This window comes from Aspergillus thermomutatus, assembly GCF_002237265.1.
Source record: "Aspergillus thermomutatus strain HMR AF 39 chromosome Unknown NODE_81, whole genome shotgun sequence".
Lineage (NCBI taxonomy): Eukaryota > Fungi > Ascomycota > Eurotiomycetes > Eurotiales > Aspergillaceae > Aspergillus > Aspergillus thermomutatus.
In genome coordinates, this window is record NW_020798130.1 from 1 (window position 1) to 23,283 (window position 23,283).

Here is a 23,283-nt window from a genome sequence, read left to right on the forward strand (position 1 = left end):
CCTCCTCGACGAGGCCGAGGCCCGCCGCCCCAAACTCCTCGAGGCCCCCCACCTCGACAAGCTCTTCTTCATCAGTCCGCCGCCTAGCCCCCCGCACGGCTGGGTCATGCGCACCGAGGAGCCGCCCAACAAGGAGGTCCACGCGAGTGATCTGGCCCAGGCGCTTGCGCAGCTCAAGACGGAGCAATCTGCCCCTGCCCCTGCCGCTGGCCCTGTCCCTGGCCCTGTCGACCCCGGGACGCCGATGTCGATTTCCTCCGAGAAGAGGACGGGGAGCTGGCCCATTGCAATGTCTCAGCAGAGGAGCCGGAGTAGTACGCTGATCTACAATCCGGAGGACCACGGTGGCAGTCCCGGTCTTCCGGCTGTGATGGTTGAGGATACGAGTGTCATGCTGGACGATGAGGATGTCGAGATGAGTCCGATTGAGATGTCGGTCAAGAAGCTGCCGCCGAAGACGGCGCGTCCTCCGGTCGAGCTGATGCTATGATTGCTTTTCGGTCTTTGTCTCTATGCATTCGGGCGTCTTTGTTCTGAGATTGGCATGCATGAGGTCTTTTGTGTTGCTATAGCAGCGTTTCGGTAATTTCAGTGTTTGTTTGTATCATCATGGAAGGCGTATCGGTCGGGATCTGATTTCAGAACGGCACATTGCTCTATACGTTTACTCTGACACGACATGTTGAGCTAGTATACATAGTGTCATACATATGAATTGGTCAGAATCACTGCATTGTTCCTTTTGACGTAGACTAGTAGCAATACCTTCGAGATTAGAATGCGCGACTTTCTCACTGCAAACTCAACTCCAGGTGCTATTCAATCAAACAAGACCACCGCACAATCCTTGAAAACTTCCCTACCCAGCACCGCGGCGAGTTCGGCGACAATGCCTTTAACGGATTGGGGGTTATCAATAGGCATTCGTTCCCATCCTACGAGATCCTAGAGTCGAACCATGTTAGCAGGCGAGGTTTGATGCGCCGGCAATGGGAGCGTCTTACCATCATGTGAACAAGCGAGCCCTGCACCAGAAGGAGCGCGTGGTCCAGATCCAGCGATTTGACCTCATCGAGAGTCATGACTCCGGGCATGTGCAGGTCAAACAGAGACATCTCCTCGTCATTGATCTCTACCTCTGCCGATTCGGCCTCTGTGGACTCTGGCAGGCCCTGTGCGGCCAGTCGTCTGTCGCGAGAAAGAGATACGTAGGGACGCTCGTCCAGCTTCTTGGTTAGTTCCCCTTCAAGCGGGTCCCAGGTGTAGCTCTCGGGGTCTATGATTGAATTAGCATTTGATTGTTATTGAACCGGATGTCATCCTTACCGAGGATGTACTGTGGTCGAAACGCGCCTTTGTAGCGCATCTTCTGACATGTGTGGATGTAGTACCCTGGGAGGCGTCAATCATTGTCCATCTTTCTCTCTACTCACGAAACTAGAGTCGCCTACCCATGTAGTAGTATTGGTAAGACCCCTCCAGCGCAAGAGCAATCTCCCTCATGGCGCTGAGCTTGCCAAACTCCCACTGCTCATAATCCGGATCATAGCTAGAGCTCTTAGCTACAGTCCCAGAGACTGGTCATAGAGGTGAACTTACAAGATGTAGACTGAGCTCACACCGCTCGGCATCAAGTCCAAAACAGCAACCGCTATGAGTTTCCCGTCGAGTCGGTAACATTGATGCCATGACCCTAATTTTCGTTCTGCAGACTTTGCATCTGCGGGAGACCTTTTGATGCCCGAGCACAAAAAACGCTTGAAATCCTTCTGTTTCCATTTGGATACGTCTTCTTTGTGGATTTTGGTTTGATATTTGACGAAAAGATCGAACCTTAGAACTGGTTAGCCTACGAAATGATACCAGGGCTCAATCGATGTTAACTTGGCCTGGGAAATAGAGTCTCCCTCTATGTTGACCTCAAATCGATGGGCTGGCTCCAGCAGTTTCTTCGTCTTCGGATCAATGGGCCGCTTGAGGTTGCTGTACTCGGCCTCATGAACCGCAGTCAGCAGATCGAAATTGCACTTTCGATGTTTCTTTTCTCTGAACAGTGAATGAAGTGTAAGTTTATGTGTACACGTTCCCGGCAGCGTTTCAGAAAAACCTATGGATACTCACTCCCTCGTTTTGGGGCACAAATAGGCTGCCCTACGGATGTATTCTGGACCCAGAACGAACTTGGTCCAGCGGTTGACAGCCTTGCGTTGATCCTTTCTCGGTTTGAAGGCGGATGCTTCAAGTCTAGAGTTTGCAACAATTTCAGTCCCGACGCCCAATGCCACAAAACTAGCGAAAGAAGGACAGGGTATGCACCTTAACGTATAGTGCGGACAACATGACCTTTGCAGATTCTGCTTATAGTACAGCGTCCCCGATCTAGACGGAGATTAGCAATGCGCTGTGAAGGTGATTGCATGTTGACTGCATGCAGATGAGCGAGTACAACCTTCTCCAACCGCGATTGACGAGAACATCGTAGTGTTCCGGGCGCACTGAAACAGAACTAGTGTAGTAGGCAGCGCCTGCATAGACTGATCAGCCAAGGCATTCGAGCAGGCAGTGATTGATGTGGGAGGAAGTGGGGCAGGTGATCGAAAAGACACACTCACTTCCATTATCAGATTTGCAGTAACCACATGAGTTGCGCTGATATCCTGTATCCGGAATCGAAACCCGGGATATTATTAGTCATGCGGACAGTCATAGAATGATTGTAAAGCCGTAAGCATGAAGTGGAGGAAGAAAAGCAAAGGGTTCCAAGCGGTGTGTGGTCATCCAAGGAATTATCCAGATCCAAAGGTTCAGAAGGCTAGAATATGGAAGCCAAGAACACAAACATGACAGCAATGGCCGGCGGATGAGGGGCAATACAATGATACACGCTGGGAGGGGCAGCGCAAGAAAAGGCGGATAGATCACGACCAGTGATGGATGCACGGGGAAAGGCACACTGCTCTGACTGGCTCCTTACCTAGAGGTCGGAAGAGTGACAGCTGCCTCGCACGTTCGGCGTCAACGATGGGATCCAGAGGCTCCACGGAGTCGTCTTCCATGTCGAGGCTATGTAGGTAAATAATAGTTCAATCGGATCGTTCAGAAAGGAAAATGCGATGGAAGTAGCGGATCAATTATATTATTGCCAGCGCTCAAGGCGGGAAGAGAAGAAATAATGAGAGTCAGAGACGCGAGAAAGGGAAAAAGAAGCCGCCACGGTGATGGACTCTAGTTGGACTATTGGAACAACGATGAGTTGGTCACGCTGCAGTTAGATCCCAACGGTGATGATTGACCATAAAAAATAATGGTGAACAGACAGACTGAGATGATGGAGCTGTTGTTGTATTTAGTAGAACAGAGAAGATTGCTTACTACGGCCAGTCAACTGGTATGATTTTCCTCTATGAAGCAGCCTTAGGTATTCATCCTCATGACCACTATAATCGCAAAGCAAGATCATGAAAAGCATTCGAGTCAACAAGCCGGATACATAGATAGGTGCTCGATCTTCGAGAAGAGGAGCTCACAAACTGACTGCATGTTGATTTGCCAAGCATGTCTTGGGGATGACATGTCTACTGGCGGCAGCATGAAGAAGCAACCATGCAAGTACAGTTCATGATGTTTCTAGAAGAGGCTAAAGCCCATGTCGCTGCACATGTAAGGACCGAATCATCCCTGTCATTTCTACTGATTTCTTGGATGTGGTGCAGGAGGCTTAAATGTGTCTTTCCTCCATACTCCCGATGTTATTTTCGCCACTACCTTATAGGTGTCTCTGGTTCCAGGATCATGGCATGCAAGAATCTGTTCTGGCATCGGTCATATAGCATCTGGCTATGAAATGTGAATGTATTCAATACTGCATATTCGATATTGCGCTGTTCCATCTCTGTGATGATGTCCCTCATTCCACAGCGTAGACGTCTATAGCTTATGGAACTTGACGGCCGAAAGTGAGAAGCTTCCATGTCCCTGTATTGTATGGTCAGCCAGCGTATGCTGTACTTGGAATACACATGTACGGTATCTGATGATGTGTACCACAATACGCTATGTGTAATTATGGTCACTGTACCTGGAGCTACAACCTAACCTTTGCATGTCTCGAGTTGGAAGTTGGCCAAGTGTCAATCTTCATCATTGGAGAAATCTTCATGGTCTGCGATGACGAGGGTGAAAACTCAAGACTCTAATTGAATGCTGTTTCTGGATCTAAACGGCAACCTCAACAGCACTATTAACCTAAACCCTTGATGTCTGATTCGCGAGTACCACTCCAGGCATTACCTTACTACATGCATGTTCCCCATAGCTAGTGACATCACGTGCAGAAATTCCTAACGTCCACGCATTATCACCACTATCATCATTTGTCTGTGCTAGCCTGCTAGGATCTCTCAGAGATTAAGGATCCGCACTGGCTATAGATCTTTGCTGCGTTGTCGCATCCAACTCCAATTGCTAACACAGCGATCCTCAAGCCTCTGAACCATTAATGGCCTACAGATCTAAGCACGTCCCTAGGTTTTTGGCTCTTAGGAATTACAACTCAACCAGCCACTACATATGAGTGTACAGTACTCCCCACTAAGCTAAGGTAGAACATGCGCTTCAAGTCTAAGAGGGTCATGCAGCAACCTACAGACATTTAGTATGTACTTTGTACTAAGTCAGTACTTAGCAAGAGTTTTTCGAGTGTTGATCCAAGGCCATCATGGATTTGTCTGAATGTGTCCTCTACCTCAGAGTTCCCTTCAGCCTGCAAAAGGTCATCCTTGATGATCGGGATCTCTTGGACCAGACCGGGTTGCTGTGCCCCGCATCCGATGCTTGGATCGTCGTTTTGAGTGGCTAATGTATGCAAGTGTGCTCCTGCTTTCTGGTACCCAATCTACAGCCTTGGTTGGAAGCATAATAAGCTGGATCCATAGGAAGGGTAAAGGAAAGGTATTATTATTAATGTAAATTAGACGAAATAACAGGACGCGCCTAGAGCCCTAGAGGCAAGACGATGGCGGAGTTAACTGATTTCTTTAGGGCCGTCTCCAAATAATAATACAGACTCATACTCCGTACTTTGTACATTACTGGACACTGCGGAATAGCATCGTATGAAACGACTTTCCAGTGTTCAATCTATTATGATGATGATGATGATGATGATGATGATGATGATGATCATACAGTCAAGATACAAAGTAAAAGTAAGATTAGGATCTAAGCTTACGCAGTGCCCGAGTTGTTGGAGTTCGGAGGACAATCGGCGTTTTACTTTAGTGATGGTAACCATAAGCATGCGAAGAGACCAATCAATATTCAGTCTCTCTTTTTAGATATCTGCTAAGTTCAGAGACTTTATTTTGAATAAATTCAAGGTACTCCCTCAGTCGTGCTTCGACTTTCGAACAGTGGATGCAAGACTGTAATCTGCAGTCCATTCCCTCAATAAACTCCTCCATACGGAGTACATGTGGCGGTCTTCGTCGTAGTATGTCTAGTCAGACAAAGACAAGGCCAGAAGCTAGTTGAAATAGATTGATTATTCAAATGTTTATTTTCCATTTTTTTGCGAGAGTTGAGCTAGGCAATTTTATACATAGGGAAAGTCTGATCTTGTTGAACAGTTGGTACCTGTGTCTCATACCTAGGTAGCAATCTACATGCACCATCACAGGGGAGAAGAATCGACGGCATAGAGGCATCTCTGCTCTTCTACCTTAGATACTGGACTCATATCACCCTGTGTAAGGGGCAAAATAAAGAAAGCCCTGAACCCCAGTACTTCAATGACTGGAGACGAATCTTACCTGACCGTCTTTGTATTACTACTCTGTATTCATACCACAATTCTCAGACACCACAAATGGAATGACCTGCATACAACGCCGAACTGGAACTGTATGTACGTACCCGCCTGGGAGAGCCCCCCTTCGGGCGAGTGTAAATGGTGTGGACACCAAACCACGGGCCTAGGGGCCCTAAAAGAATCATACCTCAGTACTGCCTACAGTCTGTACCAGTGATGCCAGTAAACGGAACGGTATTACCAGCGATACATGAGTAAGGTAAGGTACCTCTGGTCAGCAGTCATTACCAGCACGTACCAGAATACCTACTTAGGTACCTTACCTAGGGTCTCCGTACTTCCTGCCGGACCGCGCCGCCATTATACCAAGCTGCCTCTGAGACCCTCTCCCTCCCCCTCCGTTCCTCTCATACTCTCTCCCATTTCCTCTTCTATCTTCCCCTCCCTATTCTATACCTATTTCTCCTGATATGATGTCTATTGTCACCTCCACATCTTCTTCGAGGTTCCCGTCCGCTGCGGGAGTGAACGGGAATACCTAGTTCCTCTCTTCCATCTCCGCAAGATTATTCTCAGTCGCCCCAAAAAAATTTCCCTCGACCGCCTCGTTCCTCTTCTCCCGGAAAATAAAAAGCGACGACTGTCTGTGGAACATTCTGATTTCCACTCCCAAGCGGCCCTTTACTGAGGCCAGGGCTCTTGTTTGAAAACCCCCGTCATTTTGGAATTGAGCAGCTCCCAAGCTGTAGCCGGAACCCTTAGTTTCTTCCTTCGTTGCCTTTACCATTCTTTTACCTTCTGGTGCCTGAAGATTACAGCATCAGCTGTCATTGACAGGCGCTCAATTCCATTTTCCACCGATCCTTCTGCAAGCGTCTTCGTGAAGACGCTTGTATATATATATATATATCAAAATGTCCAAAATGGCGGAACAAACTCGCTCAATGGAGTCCCGCGTCGGGCGGAAAAACCAACGTGAGTCTACCGCCCCTAGAGGCTCATGGGTCTTTCTTTTTTTATGAAGCCGGAGGTTCTGTGAACGTTGTCTATGCAGGAGCTCTGAGAATTTCGCCCTCAACAAGTTCCCCAGACAAAAGCTAACTTTTCTTGAATCCTTAGGCTACGGCTCCAAAGGCGAAAGGCTCGTAGCAGGTGTCGTCCCGCTTTCTCATGACAAAACGCGGGTGCTCATGATCCAGTCCGCAGGAAGAGGTGGCTGGGTCCTCCCCAAAGGAGGATGGGAGACAGATGAGGCACTCGCGCAGCAAGCCGCTTGCAGAGAGGCTTGGGAAGAGGCCGGTGTTATTTGCACGGTCCACAAAGATCTGGGTTTGATCCCAGATATGCGCCCGTCCTCCGTTCTGACGTCGAGTGCCCCCAAGGCCTCGTACCAGTTTTTTGAGGTGACGGTCGAGCGTGAAGAAGACCAGTGGCCAGAGATGCACAAGCGGAAACGGCAATGGGTTACTTATGCACAAGCCGCCGCCGCTCTTGCAAGCCGTCCTGAACTCTTGGAGGCTTTAAATCGCAGTTCTCTGAAGAGATAGCAGAGGAGTTACCTGCTGCCTTTTCTCATCGTTCGCCAGGCGAACGAGAAAAGAAGATCAATCGCTGCTTGTCAGCTTTTGATCTTGTTACGAACTGATACGATTTTCTACTCAAAATTCGACTCGTTGTCTTGGTTTTTCTGCTTGCATCTGTGTCACTCGGGGTTTTTTTTTTACCTCTCATGGTCGGTCTCACAGCCTCGGAGTTCTGAGTCTTTGTATCTTGTTGCTTGGCACAAGCGGGTGGCGACTTCATGGCTTTGTGCATAACCCGGTTTCTACGTGCTCACCACTATAGAATCTTCGACGGTTCATCAGTATAGAAGGTTAGACGCACAGCCTGATAGCGCTGTTGCGGACGGACGAGAAAAGCAAGTTTTGTGTTGCTGTTGCTGTTGCTGTGGCTACTTGGACTTGACTTGGGATTGCATACAAGTCCTTTGTGGAAACTTTTTCGCTGGCTACTTTGATACCAACCCTCTATTTGGCCTAATTCTGGTCGTTCAGTGGAAGGCAAGGGAGAACAGCCAGGATCCCCTATTGCACTAGGATTGCTGGATGCCTACTGGAACAGCCATTGAGCCAGTGATGCATTGATTTTGCTGAAACTTATGCTTTTTGGCCTTGCTCTTGCAATCTTGGATACTGAATACCAGCAAAATTAGCAACCATGAATCAACATGTAATATCGAATGGCACACAGTGCACCCATAGCAGGCTTCCTAGACCTTTGGCTTCTATTATGTATAATAGCTTGGAAATCTTACAGAACTCAGGAACTTGATTCTGCCCCTAGTGTCTGCACTTTTTCAAGTTTGTACTCTGTGTCCGGATGTCTCAATTAACAACATGGAATGCAAGGACTATGAAAGTGAATAGAAGCTGAACACTTTATCGCGTAGTTGGATATGGGTGAAGCAAGTGACTGCTCATGATGCCTAATTAGGCAAAGCGCCAAAAGGCGGAAGTGCATCGGTCAAAGCCAAACCCAGAGCTCCCCTTCTGTCACCAACAACCACTGAACAAAAGTCTCCTTTTCACAAAAGATCTTAAAGCCACAGTTGCAGGGCCAGACTGTGGTTCGTCAGAATCATATGAGTCGAGTATAGCATTCAACTACCCAGAAACAAGGTCGGCGGCCAGCAGCACTGCCTCATCGCCGATATGGATTATGAAATGGACATTGAGCCCACTGGGCCCCAGGTGACCGTGAGAGAGGTGTGTTCGAGCTATCTCTGAAAAATGCTGAAACAAGCAACGCTTCAAGGAGAGGACATTGCTGATCGGCTTGCACCAGACCGAGCCATACCGCGTCGATTTCAAACTCAGCTCCGTCGACCTCGCCTTCGCCAACTCCCTCCGCCGAGTCATCCTAGCCGAAGTCCCAACGATGGCCATCGACCTGGTCGAAGTCGAAAAGAACACCTCCGTACTCCCCGACGAATTCCTCGCCCACAGACTGGGCCTCATCCCCCTCAACTCGAAAAACTGCGACCAGGACGTCGAGTACACCCGCGACTGCGACTGCGAGGACCACTGCGCGCGCTGCAGCGTCACGCTCACACTGCATGCGCGCTGCACAGGCGACGAGATCATGCCCGTCTACGCGCGGGATCTGGTCGTCAGCGGCGAGCGCGCGAACGAGTGGGTGGGGAACCCCGTCATCACGGATCCGGAGGGGAAGGGTTCCCTGATCTGTAAGCTGCGGCGGGGGCAGGAGCTCAAGATGACCTGTATTGCGAAGAAGGGGATGGCGAAGGAGCATGCGAAGTGGGCGCCCACTGCGGCTGTTGGGTTCGAGTATGACCCGCACAATAACCTCCGGCATGTGGATTACTGGTACGAGGAGGATCCGATCAAGGAATGGTACGTTCTTCTTTCGTTCTTTTCTGCACCCATGCAATTTTACGCTGTAAATGAAACCCAGACCAGTCGCTAATGATTCACCCCAGGCCTGTCTCCGCAAACGCCGCCTGGGAACACGCCGCACCCCCCGACCAACCGTTCGACTACGACGCCCAACCCAACAACTTCTACATCGACGTCGAAAGCATCGGCAACCTCGAACCGGACATGATCATCCAGCAGGGCATCATCGTCCTCCAACGCAAACTCGCCACCGTCATCTCCTCCCTCTCCGGCGCCGGCAACGGTGGCCGCAACGGCCTCCCCGAAGACGAGGACATGATGGGCGTCCGCAGTCCCGACGCCTACGAGCCGCCAGAGGGCATGGACGGCGGGTTCACGGCGTACGCCAACGGCGGCACGAGTGCCTGGGGAGCCAGCGCGGCAACCCCCTACGGTGCGACGCCGTACGGCGGGGGTGGGTACGGCTTTTAGGCCGTGGTCTTTCCAACCTTTCTGAATTGAAACCAAAACTGCAAATGAACATGAAAAGTGATTGGGCGGGGAGAAGAAGGCGAGGGAAAGCGACTTCGACTTCTCTGTAGCCTTGAGGTTCCACGCAAGCATCCGAATCGGAGTTCTATGGGGGTTTGTCTGGTTTTCGGGGGCGCAATTTCAAATGGAATTCTCTTCCATCCAACACAAGTCGACCATGACTTGATTGGATTCGTTTCTGTCGATATTTCTCGATCCATCTATTCTTTTCCGCTGGTGGGGTCTTCTTTTGGATCTGAACATTACTTGTTGTACATCTTGCTGCGCAAATTAAAATCTCGGAAATTATGATATAGATTCGCGAACATGTAACATGAAGAAGTGATTGGAGTATGTTGTAGATTGAGATGTAAATGCCTCGTACATGCTAGACCTTATGCTAGAACCAAAGAGCGGATCACAATATAAAAAAAGACCACAGAGTGTAAAAAAAAAAAAAAAAAAGCCAATATAAACGCCATCTTGCTCCTTCCTTCCTTACCTGCTGTATTCTGAAAGAACGGAATCAATGAACACCAGCCCTCTCCATATCCAACAAAATCGGAAAAGGGAAAAAAGACCACTCGTCTATTCTGCTTTTTGACCTCAGTTTCGCCGGGAAATGGGAAAGAAAGAAGAGACGAGGTTGAGAAACTCGTGGACGGAAGCCAACCCAGATCAGATACCATGATGACGCCCGAGGTCGAGGGAATAATCGACCGAGAACGCCGAGCGAATTGCCTGCAGCAAAGAGGATGAAGCGCCGTGGTGATTAAACCAAAGGAGGAAAGAGGAGAAAGACAGATGTAAGATGTATGAACGGGGTGGGAAGAACAAGCGAGGGGTGGAATGCTTTGTATTGTAACCCTTAACCCCCTTTGCAACCCTCCTCTGGCGGCGTTCAGACCCCTTCGATGGTATCTGACCCTAGATCGTCCGAACCGTCTGCTAACATGGAAGCTGATGGGATTTTGCGCCCAGCCCCATATACCATTTCCATGAGTTTGGCCTTTTGCTTTTCTCGGACGGAGCGGAGGTACTCGTAGGTGCCTTCCAGCCCGCGGATCTGGCCTTCGATGACGGCTTCAACTGGCCCGAGCATCCGTCCGTTACTGCGGCCGCCGCCTCCCTCGACAGCACCGACAAAGCTCACAGAGTCGTTTCGGCGAACAAGTGGACTGACCAGCTTTCGTCGCAGGGTCTCCAGGTTGACCTTGAGTGTCAGAAGACGGCCTCGGTGATCCATCAGTAGATGCTTGTTGGCGACAGTCCGGCTGCGCACACTGGCCAACAGGCGCTTGTTCTTCTCATATTTGCGAACCACAGCGGCGTCAGGACCGAGGACTCGGGTCCACAGGGAGCTCAGCATCTCGCCCTCAGCACGTTCTTGGGCGTCCGACTCGCGCACAACGGTACGCTGCAGATTCAGAAACTGGCGATCTATAGATTCAAAGAGGGCAAATAGCGCAGTTGAATGAGTCAATTCACTATTGATGGACTCTTCAAGCACAGCTAGGAACTCCGTGAATGTTCGCGTGAGTGTGGCCCGTGTCCGCTGGGCGGAAGTCTGACCCAGCACGGCCGTCACGACGAGACCGAATGTGGTTGGGGTGGTTGTCAGCTCGCTGCTACTCGCCTCACCGTTTGGAGCGGACAGGCGCTCCAGCGTGCCCAGCCGCGATAAGAGATCATGCACGTTGTCGAGGACAATGGATGGCAGAGAACTGGGGGGTTGCGACGATAAAGTCTCCAGCTCTCTTTTGGCCCAGTCCATGACTATCAGAATCGAGTCGACGTCGGAGTCGACATTGGCGAAAAAGCGCGTCAGCTCCAGTGACAATGTTTTCAGCGACTCGGACAGCTCATCTAGCTGGCGCACAATGATCGGAGCGCTGGTCATATTGGTCCCGCGGACGGATTCACTCAGATCCCAGACAGCAACACCGGTCTCCTGCAGCGTTCCAATCTGCTGCACCCCGTTCTCCGAGTAGTATATGAGAGGCTCAAAGGATCGCGCAAAGCTTGACAATTTCACCAGATCCGGAATCGATTGAGGGAGATTAGGTAAGAACAATGCGCGCATGAACGCGATGGACAGAAGCGCAATCAGGATGGAGAGAGTGGTGTTGGATTTGGAACTAGTGATCTTGTCGAACTTGGATCGCAAGTAACTAAAAAATGCGACAAATGGTTCGCGATGCTGGACTTCTGCGCGCATAGCAAACCGAATATCTTGAGAGAAGGTCCACCGATTAGTATCCCGCGCCAGCGTGCTGGTCAAGGGTGCAAACCAAGATAAAGCCTACAATTGTTCAAATTATTCTCCGGCCCAAAGTCCAATCCCTCGTCCGCGGGGCTGGCCTTGAGTGCCGGGACGGGACTCGGGGACCGTCCCTTGAGTGGCGTATCCGCAGGTAATGGTACATTGGCAGCGATGGTCGCGTCCCCAGTATCAGCCGATTCGCTGCGTTTCTTCACCGCGAGGGTTTCGATCGCATCTTCGTACTGTGGGCTAGCCTCGCGCGACTGCGATGGGCTCACTCCCACGGTCGGCTTCAGCACCGGCCGATCGTTCTCGCCTTTGCGCAGATAGGGCTGATGACGATACCACCCACTACCTTGAACGTAATCATATCTGCGAAAGCCCGGAGGCGACCAGCGCTCACCGTTCGGAGTGGTATCCTCTTCCTCACCTTCCGACTCCTCTGATCGAAACCCGGAATGCTGGGAGGGGAGGCCGAATACGGGAGAGCGATGGGCATTGCTGTTGTTCTCAAAGTCCTCTAGCGATGCATCCAGCGACGGATGGTCATCAAACACGTTATCCAGCTCGTCCAGCATGATGGACGGCGTTGCGCACAACCTAAAGCGAAGTTGTAAAGCCACTTCAGTCAGTGCGCTGTCAAAGCGACAACTCGAGGTGCAGCTTTTAGACAGCGATGGGTTGGTAGAAAGCTTGGAGGGGGTTAGTCGCAAGCGCGCTAAGATCCAGTGAGTTCTGATCTATGTGCTGTCGGAAATAAACGACGAGGCAAAGAAGCAGAAGTTCGGATAAGAAGCAAAGAGTTTAGCAAGTCGAATGCAAGAAGCAGCAATGGGAAGATGCAAGACATGGGAATGCGCTGCGCAGGAGGAACGAGGTCCAGTGGAGGGAGGGGGGAGCCTTGATGCCTGAGGACCCGAAACCCGAATGGCTAAATCTGACTAACTGTAGAGCGACAAGTCACTCACTGGCCTGTCGATGCCTGGGACAAAGTACTGTAGGTGGCCCGGGAGGTACATACAAACAGGAGGCGCTTGCATCAAACGGGCCAGCACATTCCCCGGGAAATTCAGCCAAGCAATCAGTCAAGTCTGTCTGTAAGATGTAGAAGCACACACGTTAGTTAGTAGTAGACGGCAGACGCGCTGATGGACTTCAGCCAACAAGAATGGAATGAATCTCAGGTACGGAATGTATGCCTGCAAGACTTGATCGCGTTCTACCCGAAGTTACAAGAGGGGGAATCCGATCTCAGATATGCTCCTGGGCCGTTTATCAAGGCAGATAAGGTGCTGGTAACTGGTCTGATAACTCCGTACGGGTACCTTAGGTACCGTACCCAAGGGGAGGGGAGGGGGGCATCTCTGCTTCGTGTTGATTGGTCCATCATGAGGAAGAGGGGGCGCAGACGGTGGCTGGACCAATCAGATCGGTCAGCTGAGGATCATGTGCCCATGGTTCCAGCTGTACTGTACGGTACAGCGCCATCGTAGTCTCCAGTCTAGCAACAATCATCGCCATAATGAGTCCACTGCCTGAGTGCATTGTACCTAGCAGGACTTCATCAGAGTTACTGAGCCCAGACGAACAGCGTGGCCTGGCCTGCATACCGGACCAATCAGGGAACAATGACTGATGATGGCTGCAGGGATCGTCCACCAGATGGCCGTTGTATTGGCGAGGAGAGTCGCAAGCCGTCGACTGGCGAACAGCAGGACGAGCTTGAAAGACGACGGACTCGACTCCACTCGACATCGCTGGAGCTAAGAGTCAACCTGAAACTAGTTGTCAATATCCACGAATCATCAACAGGCTGGTGAAGACAACAGAGTCAGAAGACGGATGGGTAAACTTCCTTCAGGCAGCAAGGCACAAAATGGCCTTGTGGTCAACAGGCGCCTACACCAACACGTGACAAGCGATGACGCACGTGGGCCGACAGCCGGTATCTGTGAGCAAGAGCAGGGTCATTCATGAGAGGAGATCTCTTAATTCATTATGGTCGTTCGACCAAGCGTTAACCATGGTACACAAAATCCGAAGCAAAGACATGATCATCAAAGAATAATAGACAATCCCGCACGCTAGGACTCTATGATATCCGCCATGTTCCAGCACACAGAAAATATCAGGTCTATTGCGTTTAAACAGCGTTGTAGTAATAGTACATGCCCTGTCCGTCGAACTGCCGTGCATCTGCTTTTACCACAGGAGGATCGGCGCGACAAGATTCCCCGGACAAGGGCGAAAAGACAAGTGACTTTTCTGGGTGAGCATGTTTAACAGTTCTCCTTGAGGTAGCTGTAGGGAGAGAACCAGTTAGCGCCTGCAATGGCAAACATGGCAGAGTAAGCTTTCGGCAAAAACATACGTGATCAGGTCGTTCCTCTCCTTGCCCTTCTTGAGACCACCGAAGGCCATCTTGGTACCGGGGATGTACTTCTTGGGGTTCTCAAGGTAGGAGAACTGTAGAGAGGCGCATTAGCATGACTCATATCGAGAAAGTGTGTGGAATGGTAATACATACCAGAGTGTTCTCATCCCAAGTAACACCGGCCTGCTTGTTGGCGTCGGTGTAGGCGTAGCCCTCGGCCGAACCGGTCTTACGGCCAAAGAGACCGTGCAGGTTGGGGCCGACCTTGTGGGCACCACCAGACTCGACAGTGTGGCACTGAGCGCAACGAGTCTAGAGCGAGCATCTTAGTCGCTATCCAAGTAGATACTATGGCCATTGTTCTGGACTCACCTGGAAGAGCTTGGCACCCTTCTTAGCGTCACCTGGAGTCGCGATAATGTTAGCCATCTGTTTGGCCTTTTCTGCCGCTTCTTCAAGTTCGGCTTCGCGCATGTCAATGGTAGTGAGGAGGCAGAAGGTATCGAAGCTCGTCATTTTGCTTAGGGCGTGCTTGTGGAAATGGTAGACACCGGGTTGAGAGATGTTTGAAGCGTAATGACGAGATGCAACGATTGCGATGCCAGCTGACCCTTGCTACCAGTGTGGATGTTGTAGTTGAGAAGAGGCCTAGGAAGTAGGAACACTCTTCTCGCACCAGATCCAGCCATCATTCACTGGACCTCTTCTAAAGCGAACATACAAGACGCCGTCGCAGCGCAGTGAATGTTGGCAGGTTCCAACGAGAGCGAAACAGGGAAGCCGCGAGAAAAAGGAACTGTTAGGTATGCTTACCAGGAGCGAAACCTTCGTCCTTGCCCATTTTGAATGTACAGGTAGATTTGAATGAAGATTATAAGATTGAAAATGTTTTGTACAAGGCGAATTGGAACTCAAGAGGAATCCAAAAAAGTCTGGAGAATCAATTTGGGGGAGAAATGGAGCAAGACAAGCTGGGTGGGAAAAAACTTGCGGGCGAATTTGTACATGCGGCCGGCCTTGCCCCCGACAACTCCCGTGATCCGAATGTCCGCCAATCAGATCCACGATGATTCAACAAAAAACGGGCGCTGTCGGGATTCAGGGAAATTGCCGGTGTATATTTTTGTCTCTGCCTTACGTCAATGGCATCACTTTACAGAGTCACCTATGGAGGTAGAGGACGATGGATTGCAAGATACAGGCAACTGGCATTTTATAATCTGATGCAGAGAAGTAGATATCTGTATCGAGATTCAGATTCAGATTCAGCATCCATTATCTTTCCCATTGCGATTTGCCTTCTCAATGGCAATCGCCAACATCACGTAAACTACTAAGGTATGATCTCATGGCAAGCTCACCTCAAAGTCAGCTTCCCGAAGTAACCTAAGGGCCTGAAGCCCGAGTCATAGACAGAAAGACGGCCCACACGGATGCGAAGGTTATTGCATTCAAATGCGCTCACCATCCTTCCTGAATCTCAAAGTAGATAGGTAAGGTACACTTCCAAGAATTTCGCGAGGCTGCCAACATACCTGTTCTGCGTTCTGCGTAGCCGGAACCAGTTCCTGTGGTTTTGAAATGGCTGCGTCGTCATTTGTCCGCTAGATCGCCGACCCAAATTCTTCGGTTTCAGAGCAATAATTGATTCCGCTCCGCCGGAGATGATGGGCCGATCCGTCTGCCGGCCTGAAATCTGAGGCGTCAAGGCATACACCGAGCGGCCTTTGAATTGAGAGCCGTTTCCATTCAGACTCAACGGGCAATCTGGATGGATATATGCCGAACATAATGCTCTTTCCTTGAATTCTATCTCTACCTGAACTAAAAGTAAACATGTCAGTAATGGAACATCAGATAGCACCGTCGTAGCCATGAAGCAGAAACTACTGCCATTCGTCTCTTCGTAGTCACGTGATATCAATATCGACATCGCTGACTGAAAAAAATAATCGGACATGTAGCGGACAAGAGGCACCAAAGTACGGAGTATATGCGTCTCTCCACAACACTACCCCTCTCTAACCTCTACTGCGTTTGACATATACAATGGCATCCATAACAATCCCCCAATTCCTCCTCCCTCGGGGGATACCCTCCCCCCGAACCCTGCACGCCCTAACCCGCCGCAGCAACCCGAGCACCCTCGCAACCACAGTTCCCTCCTCGCGCCGTTGCGCCTCATCAGACAACAGCAGCAAACCGCGCGTGCTCGCCCAACCAGACAAGTTCCGACCACCCTCGCACCCCGCGCGCCGGGTGGTGCAAACCCGCAAGGGCAGGGTGGTCAGCGGACCGATCAACTACCCCGGCCCACGACTCTCAGAGAAGGAGAAGGAGGAGCAGAAACACAGAAAGTACCCGAACATGTTTCCGCCCGAGGGGACGATGATGTACAAGTTTTTGACGAGTCGGTGGATTCACATCTGGATTGCTATGGTTGGTTTCTACTTCTTTTCCTTTGTCCTCCTTCATGAGAAGGACGGGGTCGTGTTTGGTTTGGAGCGACAAGCGACAATGGCTGATGCGACTGTGGCATGTCTAGGGCGTCCTCACCTCCCTGGCTACGTTCACCTTCACCACGAACTTCAAGCACACCTCGCCGTACGCGCACTTGCTCCCGCCGTGGTCTGCGCTCTTGACTCACCCGATCGACACGATCGGACAGGCGCTTACCGTCTTCCGCATGCATGTACAGCATAACTCGATGGAGACCAGGGAGAAGCGCCTCAAGCGGGTCGAGGATGCGGAAAAGAGGCGACAGTATCGGATTGCGCATGGGCTGGAAGAGCCGGATGAGAAGGCCAAAGGAGAGGCTGCGGAGGTGGTTGATGATCAGTCGCCGGTCGCGGTCGACGTTCCTGCAGTTAGCGCGGGAGAATACGTTGACTGGGAAGGGAAGAAGAGGCCTGTCAAGAAGTGGCTTGGTATCTGGTAGACTGTTCACGGTCAAATCCTGCTGTATGAGTTTGGTGGGCTAGGAACCTGGATCAGCGCTGTATATTATATTACTATGAAGCTTGCTTTTTGACGTTGCGTCTACCCATGCATTGTTCTATGTGTACATGCCATACTTCGAAACAATGATACATCTCCTTGTCATGCCGTCTGTCTTTGCATCCCTTCGCCGCCAGAGAACCGGCATAGACTTGGCATATCAGTCCCCTATTTAGAGCGCCAGACATCCTTTGTCCCGCACAGCAGGCCCGTCTGTCCTCGCAATCGCAGAGCTTATTTTTACCTGCAGCGAATGAGCCCCACCGCTTGTGAGAATCAGACACCTGATACACAATGAGCCCGCAGAGGGCAGCTTCGTAGAGCTTCTCTTCAACTCACACTGCATGATCGACTCAACCGACGGAAACTCCCTCTAGTCCCTCTAATACATCCTCACCCACACCACCCTTCTCCAGCACCACTTTCACCATGCGCGCGATCGTGCTTCTTTTGACCCCACCACGTCGAGGTCTCCAGACTCCAGGAACTTCCTCCTCGCCGGTGGACGGGTTCAAGATAGCTGCTTCCTCTGCAGCAGCGGAAGACCCTACCGTAGCAGCATTCTCCGAGGTCGGCACGCCCGGCTGTGTCAGACGGGATGGAGGGTCAATCGTCCTCACAGAGAGTAACTTCAGACTACCAGACTCTCCGTCGCGGCTGACGGAAAGGGCCAAGACGGTATCTGCCACGGCAATCTCTTCCCTACTGGGATCGAAGATGATGTTGTCGGCCACGGAGATGACCAGCAGCGTCACCGGAGGTCGAACGAAGTGTGAAGGGGAGGGCGTAGCAGCATTCCCAAAGCTCGCGCGAGGGTACAGAAATTCGGCCGCGTTCCAATCATCGTCGAAGAACGGGTCCTCTTCGCCCTTGGATTTCAGTTTGGGGAGTCTCGTCGACAAGAGCGCCAAGTGCGTCGTCAGAGAGAGTAAAGGAAGCGGGTACGACAGAGGCTGCGAGAGCAGCAAAACCTGTAGTGAAGAGACCGGAAATCAGCACGACAAGCACCCGGGTAACGCGCGACCACATGCAACCGTGCAGCAAGGTCCCTTACATCAATATACAACCTCCAATGCCAGCGGCGGTTAATAACCAGCCTTCCCTTCAGACCGCCAGCCATCCCCACATCCCCTCCCTGCCCACTCGACACAGACTCAATCAACGGCTCTCGCATCATCTCCGACAGGAAAACAGGCAAGGCATCGTCGTCCCGAAAACCAGGAATCTCAATGGAGATCTTCACCCACGATTCGTGCCCGCCCGCTGCACCCATCCCCTCCTTGCCGTCTGCGCCTTGATCCCCCGCGTACTCATCCTGCGACGATAACTGCGAAACGTTCAGGGCCTCTTTCGCCACGACCGTCTTTTCGACCTCCGCTTTCACTCCGACGATGGCCTGCGTGCCGTCTGCGAATCCGACCCGCGCGCTGCCATTGGTGCCTGGGAGAATATCGGTTTCTGCTGTTAAGGGTCGGAACTGTGTGGGTGAGCGTCCGTCCGGTCGGATGGGACTGTTGGGAAGCGCCAGGGAGGTGTAGAGGTAGGAAAGTTCTGCTGGTGATAGGTGTGGAGTCTGCGAGGCAGATGAGGCTTGTCGTTGGGCCGACATGCTGGGCTGGGGGTTTTCAGAAAGGAAAGAGCAAGGACTGGTGATCCAGGCGACGCGACGAGGGTCGGATATCTGGTTTCTCTTGAGTTATTGTAATTAGAGTATCGGCCTTCCAGTCTGAGGCAGGATGCGATTGAGATTTAGCTATCCCAGACCTCAATGACTTCCGTCGGGCCCGCGATGGTGATTGTCAGCTATGAAGAGGATATCAATAAAACAGATCCATAGGAGGACTAGGCGCAGAAAATTTCATGCGACTCAATATTAGAAGTATATTGATGGCCATGATACCTGAAGTACTGTTTCGGGAAATTCTGATGAATCATGGATAATCGTTGTTCCGACAGATCCCCTTCACCTACTCCAAACTCCGTCACACTATTGCATTGGAATGAACACCGAGTCCGTCTACCCTAGTCCTGAGAGTATTCTATAGACAGCTACTGTTTTTGAAGGGAAAGAATGAGCACAGAACATCTCATCGTCTGTTTCATTAGGTGTGTGTATGTATATAAGTTAGGGCCTGCAGCCGACAAATAGGTACTATATTACAGGATCTTGGGCCTTCGACTATCGTCGTCGCACTCAATGAACGGTGGAAAAAAATGTACAGTGGAGAAAATGGAGGTTCGCTCGACGAAACGAGTCGTATCACCTCCCCCAGGCGCAACAGAAAAGAGTGACAGGCGAGGATTTATATGCCATAGAATATACATGGGATAAAGAGAAAGAGTGTTCGACAAAGGAAAGATCTGAATGCTAGGAGCCAAGGATTGATGAGAGGATGTGTGTATATATAGGAAGTGATGGTAAATCTCGCGACTCGCGCGGTTGGTATCAGGGTATATCAGAGCAAGGAAGCAGATGCCACGAAATGTAAATAGCAAAGGAAAGAACAGAAGACAAACAAGATATGCCGAGAACGAGTTGCGAGGCCGACCATCTATAAAGGCCTTTGGGGGTATGAGAACGAAAAAGGACCCGTGAAACAAACCAAGCCCAGGGCAGACCGATGCCAATCAAGTGATGAAGCATACACAATATGCAGAACAGAAGGGGAAGCCAGCAGACAGGTATAAGAAAATAGAAGAACTCCTCCAATAAAATGTGAACAGGGTAGACACCAGATCCAGTACGCCGTGCTCGGTGAGATAGCCGGTAATGCGCATTATGACCTCGTTTTCTCTTCTTTTTATTTTCCGAAAACGCAAGTTTCAAAAAGCGAGAGGAAAGAAAAGAGCACAAGAAAATGACATCAGCAAGCAAATCATTTGCAGGTTGACTCTGTCAGAAAAGTGGAAGATGACGGGTTCATCCAGTCCCGTTCCTCGTAAGGCGGAGTGGGCCATTGACGATTCGAGCTGGCATGGTCCATCTTCTCGTCTACAGGACGTCCTCGTCTGCATGGAGTCGAGTCATGCTGACCAAAGGAGACACCGTCACACTTCGCCGACGGTGATGGAGTGGGATAGGGGCTGGGCAAGGGACGAGAGCCGTCGTTTCCCGGAGCTTGGCGACTGTAGTTGGAAGAAGCATCGGACAATGTTTCGCTTTGTGCCAACCGTTTAGCAGCCTTGCTTGCCGAATGCAGCACCTCGTCCAAGAGCTCGTCCTCTTCTTCAGGGGTCTCATAACGGTGAACCGGGTGAGAAGACATCTGGAGCGCACGTCTCGTCCGACTCGAGATCGGTCCGGGAGCACCACTGGTCGAACCTGGGCTCTCGGTCATTGACCGAATGGATCCCTGGGGCATGGACTGCCGTTTGCTGACGTCCCCGGTGGAAGTGATTTGGACAGGGACATTTCCGAGAGCTGCCGACTCGAGCGAGTACTTGACATTCTGCAAAGCCTTATCCAACTCTGTCAGGTCAGAATTCTGCTTCGCGTCTCCCGCATTCACAGAGTCCAGAGCGAGTGAGGAACGGTTTGACCACGGCATACAGCCAGCGTTTGCTTCAATATCGTCGGTCGCCAAATTGGCTTGATTGCGACCAGAGAGCCGGCGAGCCCTCTTGCGGAGATGAGAAAAGAAGCTCTCTTTCTGGTTGAGCACGGCGTTCATGTTTCCAGCTCCGTTGAGCGCTCGCTCTGCCTCTTGTCTATGAATGTCGGCATAGTGGTTACCGTGGGAGTTGAGAGAAAGCTGCCGGCCAATCTTCTTGCTCACTCTTCCAGCACCGGACTGGGCATTATCCCCACCATGAGCAAGAGTTGAGTTCGCCTGAGCGGTAACTGCATTAGACAAGGGAGAGACTGGTCGGATAGAAGGGAGGATAGGCATGGGAGCCCCATTGGCCCACGTGGCGCGCTTAGTGGCAGCGGGTCTGGTCTTGGTGGCTTGCAGATCGGGGGTAGTGCTGTACGACACGACAGGCGGTCGGACAGACTGGTCATTTTCTGAAGATGGGGCTGGGCTTTCCGATCTTCCAATCAACGATCTTCTAAACCACGATGGCTTTGAAGATACGGTGGGGGAGTCGCTTGATTGAGGAGTGGGCGATCTGAAGCTCCTGTCCGACTGTTTACGGCCAAGCAGCCGTGAAGTGGAAGATTTCGGCCGCAGAGGATCCACAGCATCTGCGAAGAACTCGTGGTTCAATGCCTGTGTGGAAGTCGGTCTGTTCTTAGGGTCCCACATCAGGCACCACGTCACGAAATGGCTCAGAGATGCTGGCCAGTGAGGAGGCTGCAGGATGCTTTCCATCGAATGAGGTGCCATCTGTTCGATCGACGTTAGCTCTTCTCCCGCATTTCACAAGCATGATGGATGTCCATACCTTTGGGAATGTGAACCCCAGCTTCTGAGCCAAACGAGAGCCTTCCCTCCACTCACCACCGCCCAGCTTGGTGCCTGACTTGCTGTACCAGTTGCCAGGACTGCCCATGATCTCACAGATGCGCCAGACCTGGTCAACCTCGTTACCACCAGGGAACAACGGTTTCAGGGTAGCAATTTCAACTGCCATGGCACCAACAGCCCACATATCTACAGGCGCAGAGTATTCTCCCGCACGCAAGAGAACCTCAGGCGCGCGGTACCACCTTGTTGAGACATATGTCGTGTACGGCAACTTCGAATGAGTTTCGCGCGCAAGGCCGAAATCGGCGATCTTCACAGTGTAAGTCGGAGGAGTGGAGGGGGGAGTGACAAGATTGGAATAGCGGCTGAAGGCCGAGTCGTTCGGAGCAGATGTCGACACCAGGATATTTTCAGGTTTGATGTCACGGTGAAAAAAGTGGTGAGCATGGATGTGGTCCAGACCTGACAGGATTTGATAGAGGATGCTCTTCACGTGTTTCCCCTCCAAGTATTTATGGTCTCGGGACTTCATTAGTTGGTAGAGGTTGCCATCCATGTATTCCATGCAGATATGGAGTTTCCGCGAGAGCGGGTCAAGGAAGATGTCGAGGGCTGGGACGAGGTGGGGATGAGTGGGCAGAGTCCGTAAGAAGATGACCTCACGCAGCTCTAGGCAAGGGGCCAAAGAGTCGAAGGTCTTCTTCATCGTCTTGATTGCAATCTAGCAAAATATCAGCATGGAGCCACGTCGTGAGGGGCTGATCTCATTCGCAATTGGGTTACTTACCATGGTCCCTCTCCTGGCAACATTGGAGCCGGCTGTTCGTACACGAGCAACTGCAACACTGCCAAAGCTACCATCACCGACCTCCTTTATGACTTCGAATCTGTCTTCGAGGGTAGCCATTGAAGTGGAAGCAGCAACCCGTGAAGACGGGTAGTCGTAGCTGACAGTCATGTTGACTCTGTTGATATCTTCTGCCAGCAGATGAATCAAAGGGCGTGTTGACGACTGTGCCAGGCTTTGTTCAATGGCGAGAGTCCAAGGTTTCTATGGGTCATTCACGGTGTCACACTATGGTAGTGTTCCGAGGAACGATATAGACCTTAGTTCGGGCGACGAGATGGTTCAAATCAAGCAGGTGCTCATCATCTGCGATGTAATCAAGTTCAGCTTGAGGAAGTGAAGTAGTATATGGTTCAATCCCATTGATTATGAGGAAGGGAGAGAAGGGAAGGTCGAGGAAAAGGGAGCGCGGGGTTGGTTAGATGTATTGAATGCAGGACAAACGATCGAGTGGGAGAGGGAGGGGGGAGGAAAGGGGGTGGTCATGTATGTATGTACTATGTAGTAGTTCTCAGGGTAGAAGCGAAGGTGGAGGAGAGGAAGATCTGGAAGCAAGATGGAAGACCCGGAGGATTGGACGTGATCACTGTAGTGATAACACTGGACCCGTTTTGGTGGGAACTGCTAAACGAGAGGAATAATGAATATTGAATACCGA

At 51.2% G+C, this 23,283-nt stretch overlaps 7 protein-coding genes across 7 annotated transcripts; 3 read left to right on the plus strand and 4 right to left on the minus strand.

Moving 5' to 3' along the window:
* Positions 1-819: 819 nt before the first annotated feature.
* On the minus strand, positions 820-3,056 carry CDV56_100274 (arginyltransferase; the record flags this gene model as incomplete). Its single annotated transcript, XM_026753893.1, has 10 exons — positions 820-945; positions 1,005-1,276; positions 1,327-1,392; positions 1,452-1,549; positions 1,600-1,833; positions 1,885-2,046; positions 2,122-2,244; positions 2,317-2,379; positions 2,450-2,525; positions 2,975-3,056. 10 exons carry the CDS (start codon positions 3,054-3,056, stop codon positions 820-822), a joined length of 1,302 nt encoding a protein of 433 aa, XP_026614881.1.
* A 3,676-nt stretch (positions 3,057-6,732) lies between these two features.
* Positions 6,733-7,356, plus strand: CDV56_101227 (NUDIX hydrolase; the record flags this gene model as incomplete). The annotated part of the gene is made up of 2 exons (XM_026754846.1): positions 6,733-6,784; positions 6,929-7,356. 2 exons carry the CDS (start codon positions 6,733-6,735, stop codon positions 7,354-7,356), a joined length of 480 nt encoding a protein of 159 aa, XP_026614882.1.
* A 1,164-nt stretch (positions 7,357-8,520) lies between these two features.
* On the plus strand, positions 8,521-9,696 carry CDV56_101503 (DNA-directed RNA polymerase II core subunit RPB3; the record flags this gene model as incomplete). Its single annotated transcript, XM_026755122.1, has 3 exons — positions 8,521-8,574; positions 8,654-9,222; positions 9,309-9,696. The coding sequence occupies 3 exons, from the start codon at positions 8,521-8,523 to the stop codon at positions 9,694-9,696; spliced, it is 1,011 nt and encodes a 336-aa protein (XP_026614883.1).
* Positions 9,697-10,636: 940 nt separating this feature from the next.
* CDV56_101785 (uncharacterized protein) lies at positions 10,637-14,888 on the minus strand (the record flags this gene model as incomplete). Its single annotated transcript, XM_026755404.1, has 5 exons — positions 10,637-11,967; positions 12,042-12,598; positions 14,370-14,464; positions 14,526-14,684; positions 14,745-14,888. 5 exons carry the CDS (start codon positions 14,886-14,888, stop codon positions 10,637-10,639), a joined length of 2,286 nt encoding a protein of 761 aa, XP_026614884.1.
* Positions 14,889-16,421: 1,533 nt separating this feature from the next.
* Positions 16,422-17,310, plus strand: CDV56_102577 (uncharacterized protein; the record flags this gene model as incomplete). Its single annotated transcript, XM_026756196.1, has 2 exons — positions 16,422-16,811; positions 16,918-17,310. 2 exons carry the CDS (start codon positions 16,422-16,424, stop codon positions 17,308-17,310), a joined length of 783 nt encoding a protein of 260 aa, XP_026614885.1.
* Positions 17,311-17,722: 412 nt separating this feature from the next.
* CDV56_102735 (exosome non-catalytic core subunit RRP42) lies at positions 17,723-18,978 on the minus strand (the record flags this gene model as incomplete). The annotated part of the gene is made up of 2 exons (XM_026756354.1): positions 17,723-18,340; positions 18,424-18,978. 2 exons carry the CDS (start codon positions 18,976-18,978, stop codon positions 17,723-17,725), a joined length of 1,173 nt encoding a protein of 390 aa, XP_026614886.1.
* A 1,267-nt stretch (positions 18,979-20,245) lies between these two features.
* On the minus strand, positions 20,246-22,736 carry CDV56_103041 (serine/threonine-protein kinase; the record flags this gene model as incomplete). Its single annotated transcript, XM_026756660.1, has 3 exons — positions 20,246-21,697; positions 21,756-22,499; positions 22,566-22,736. 3 exons carry the CDS (start codon positions 22,734-22,736, stop codon positions 20,246-20,248), a joined length of 2,367 nt encoding a protein of 788 aa, XP_026614887.1.
* Between the last annotated feature and the right edge of the window lie 547 nt (positions 22,737-23,283).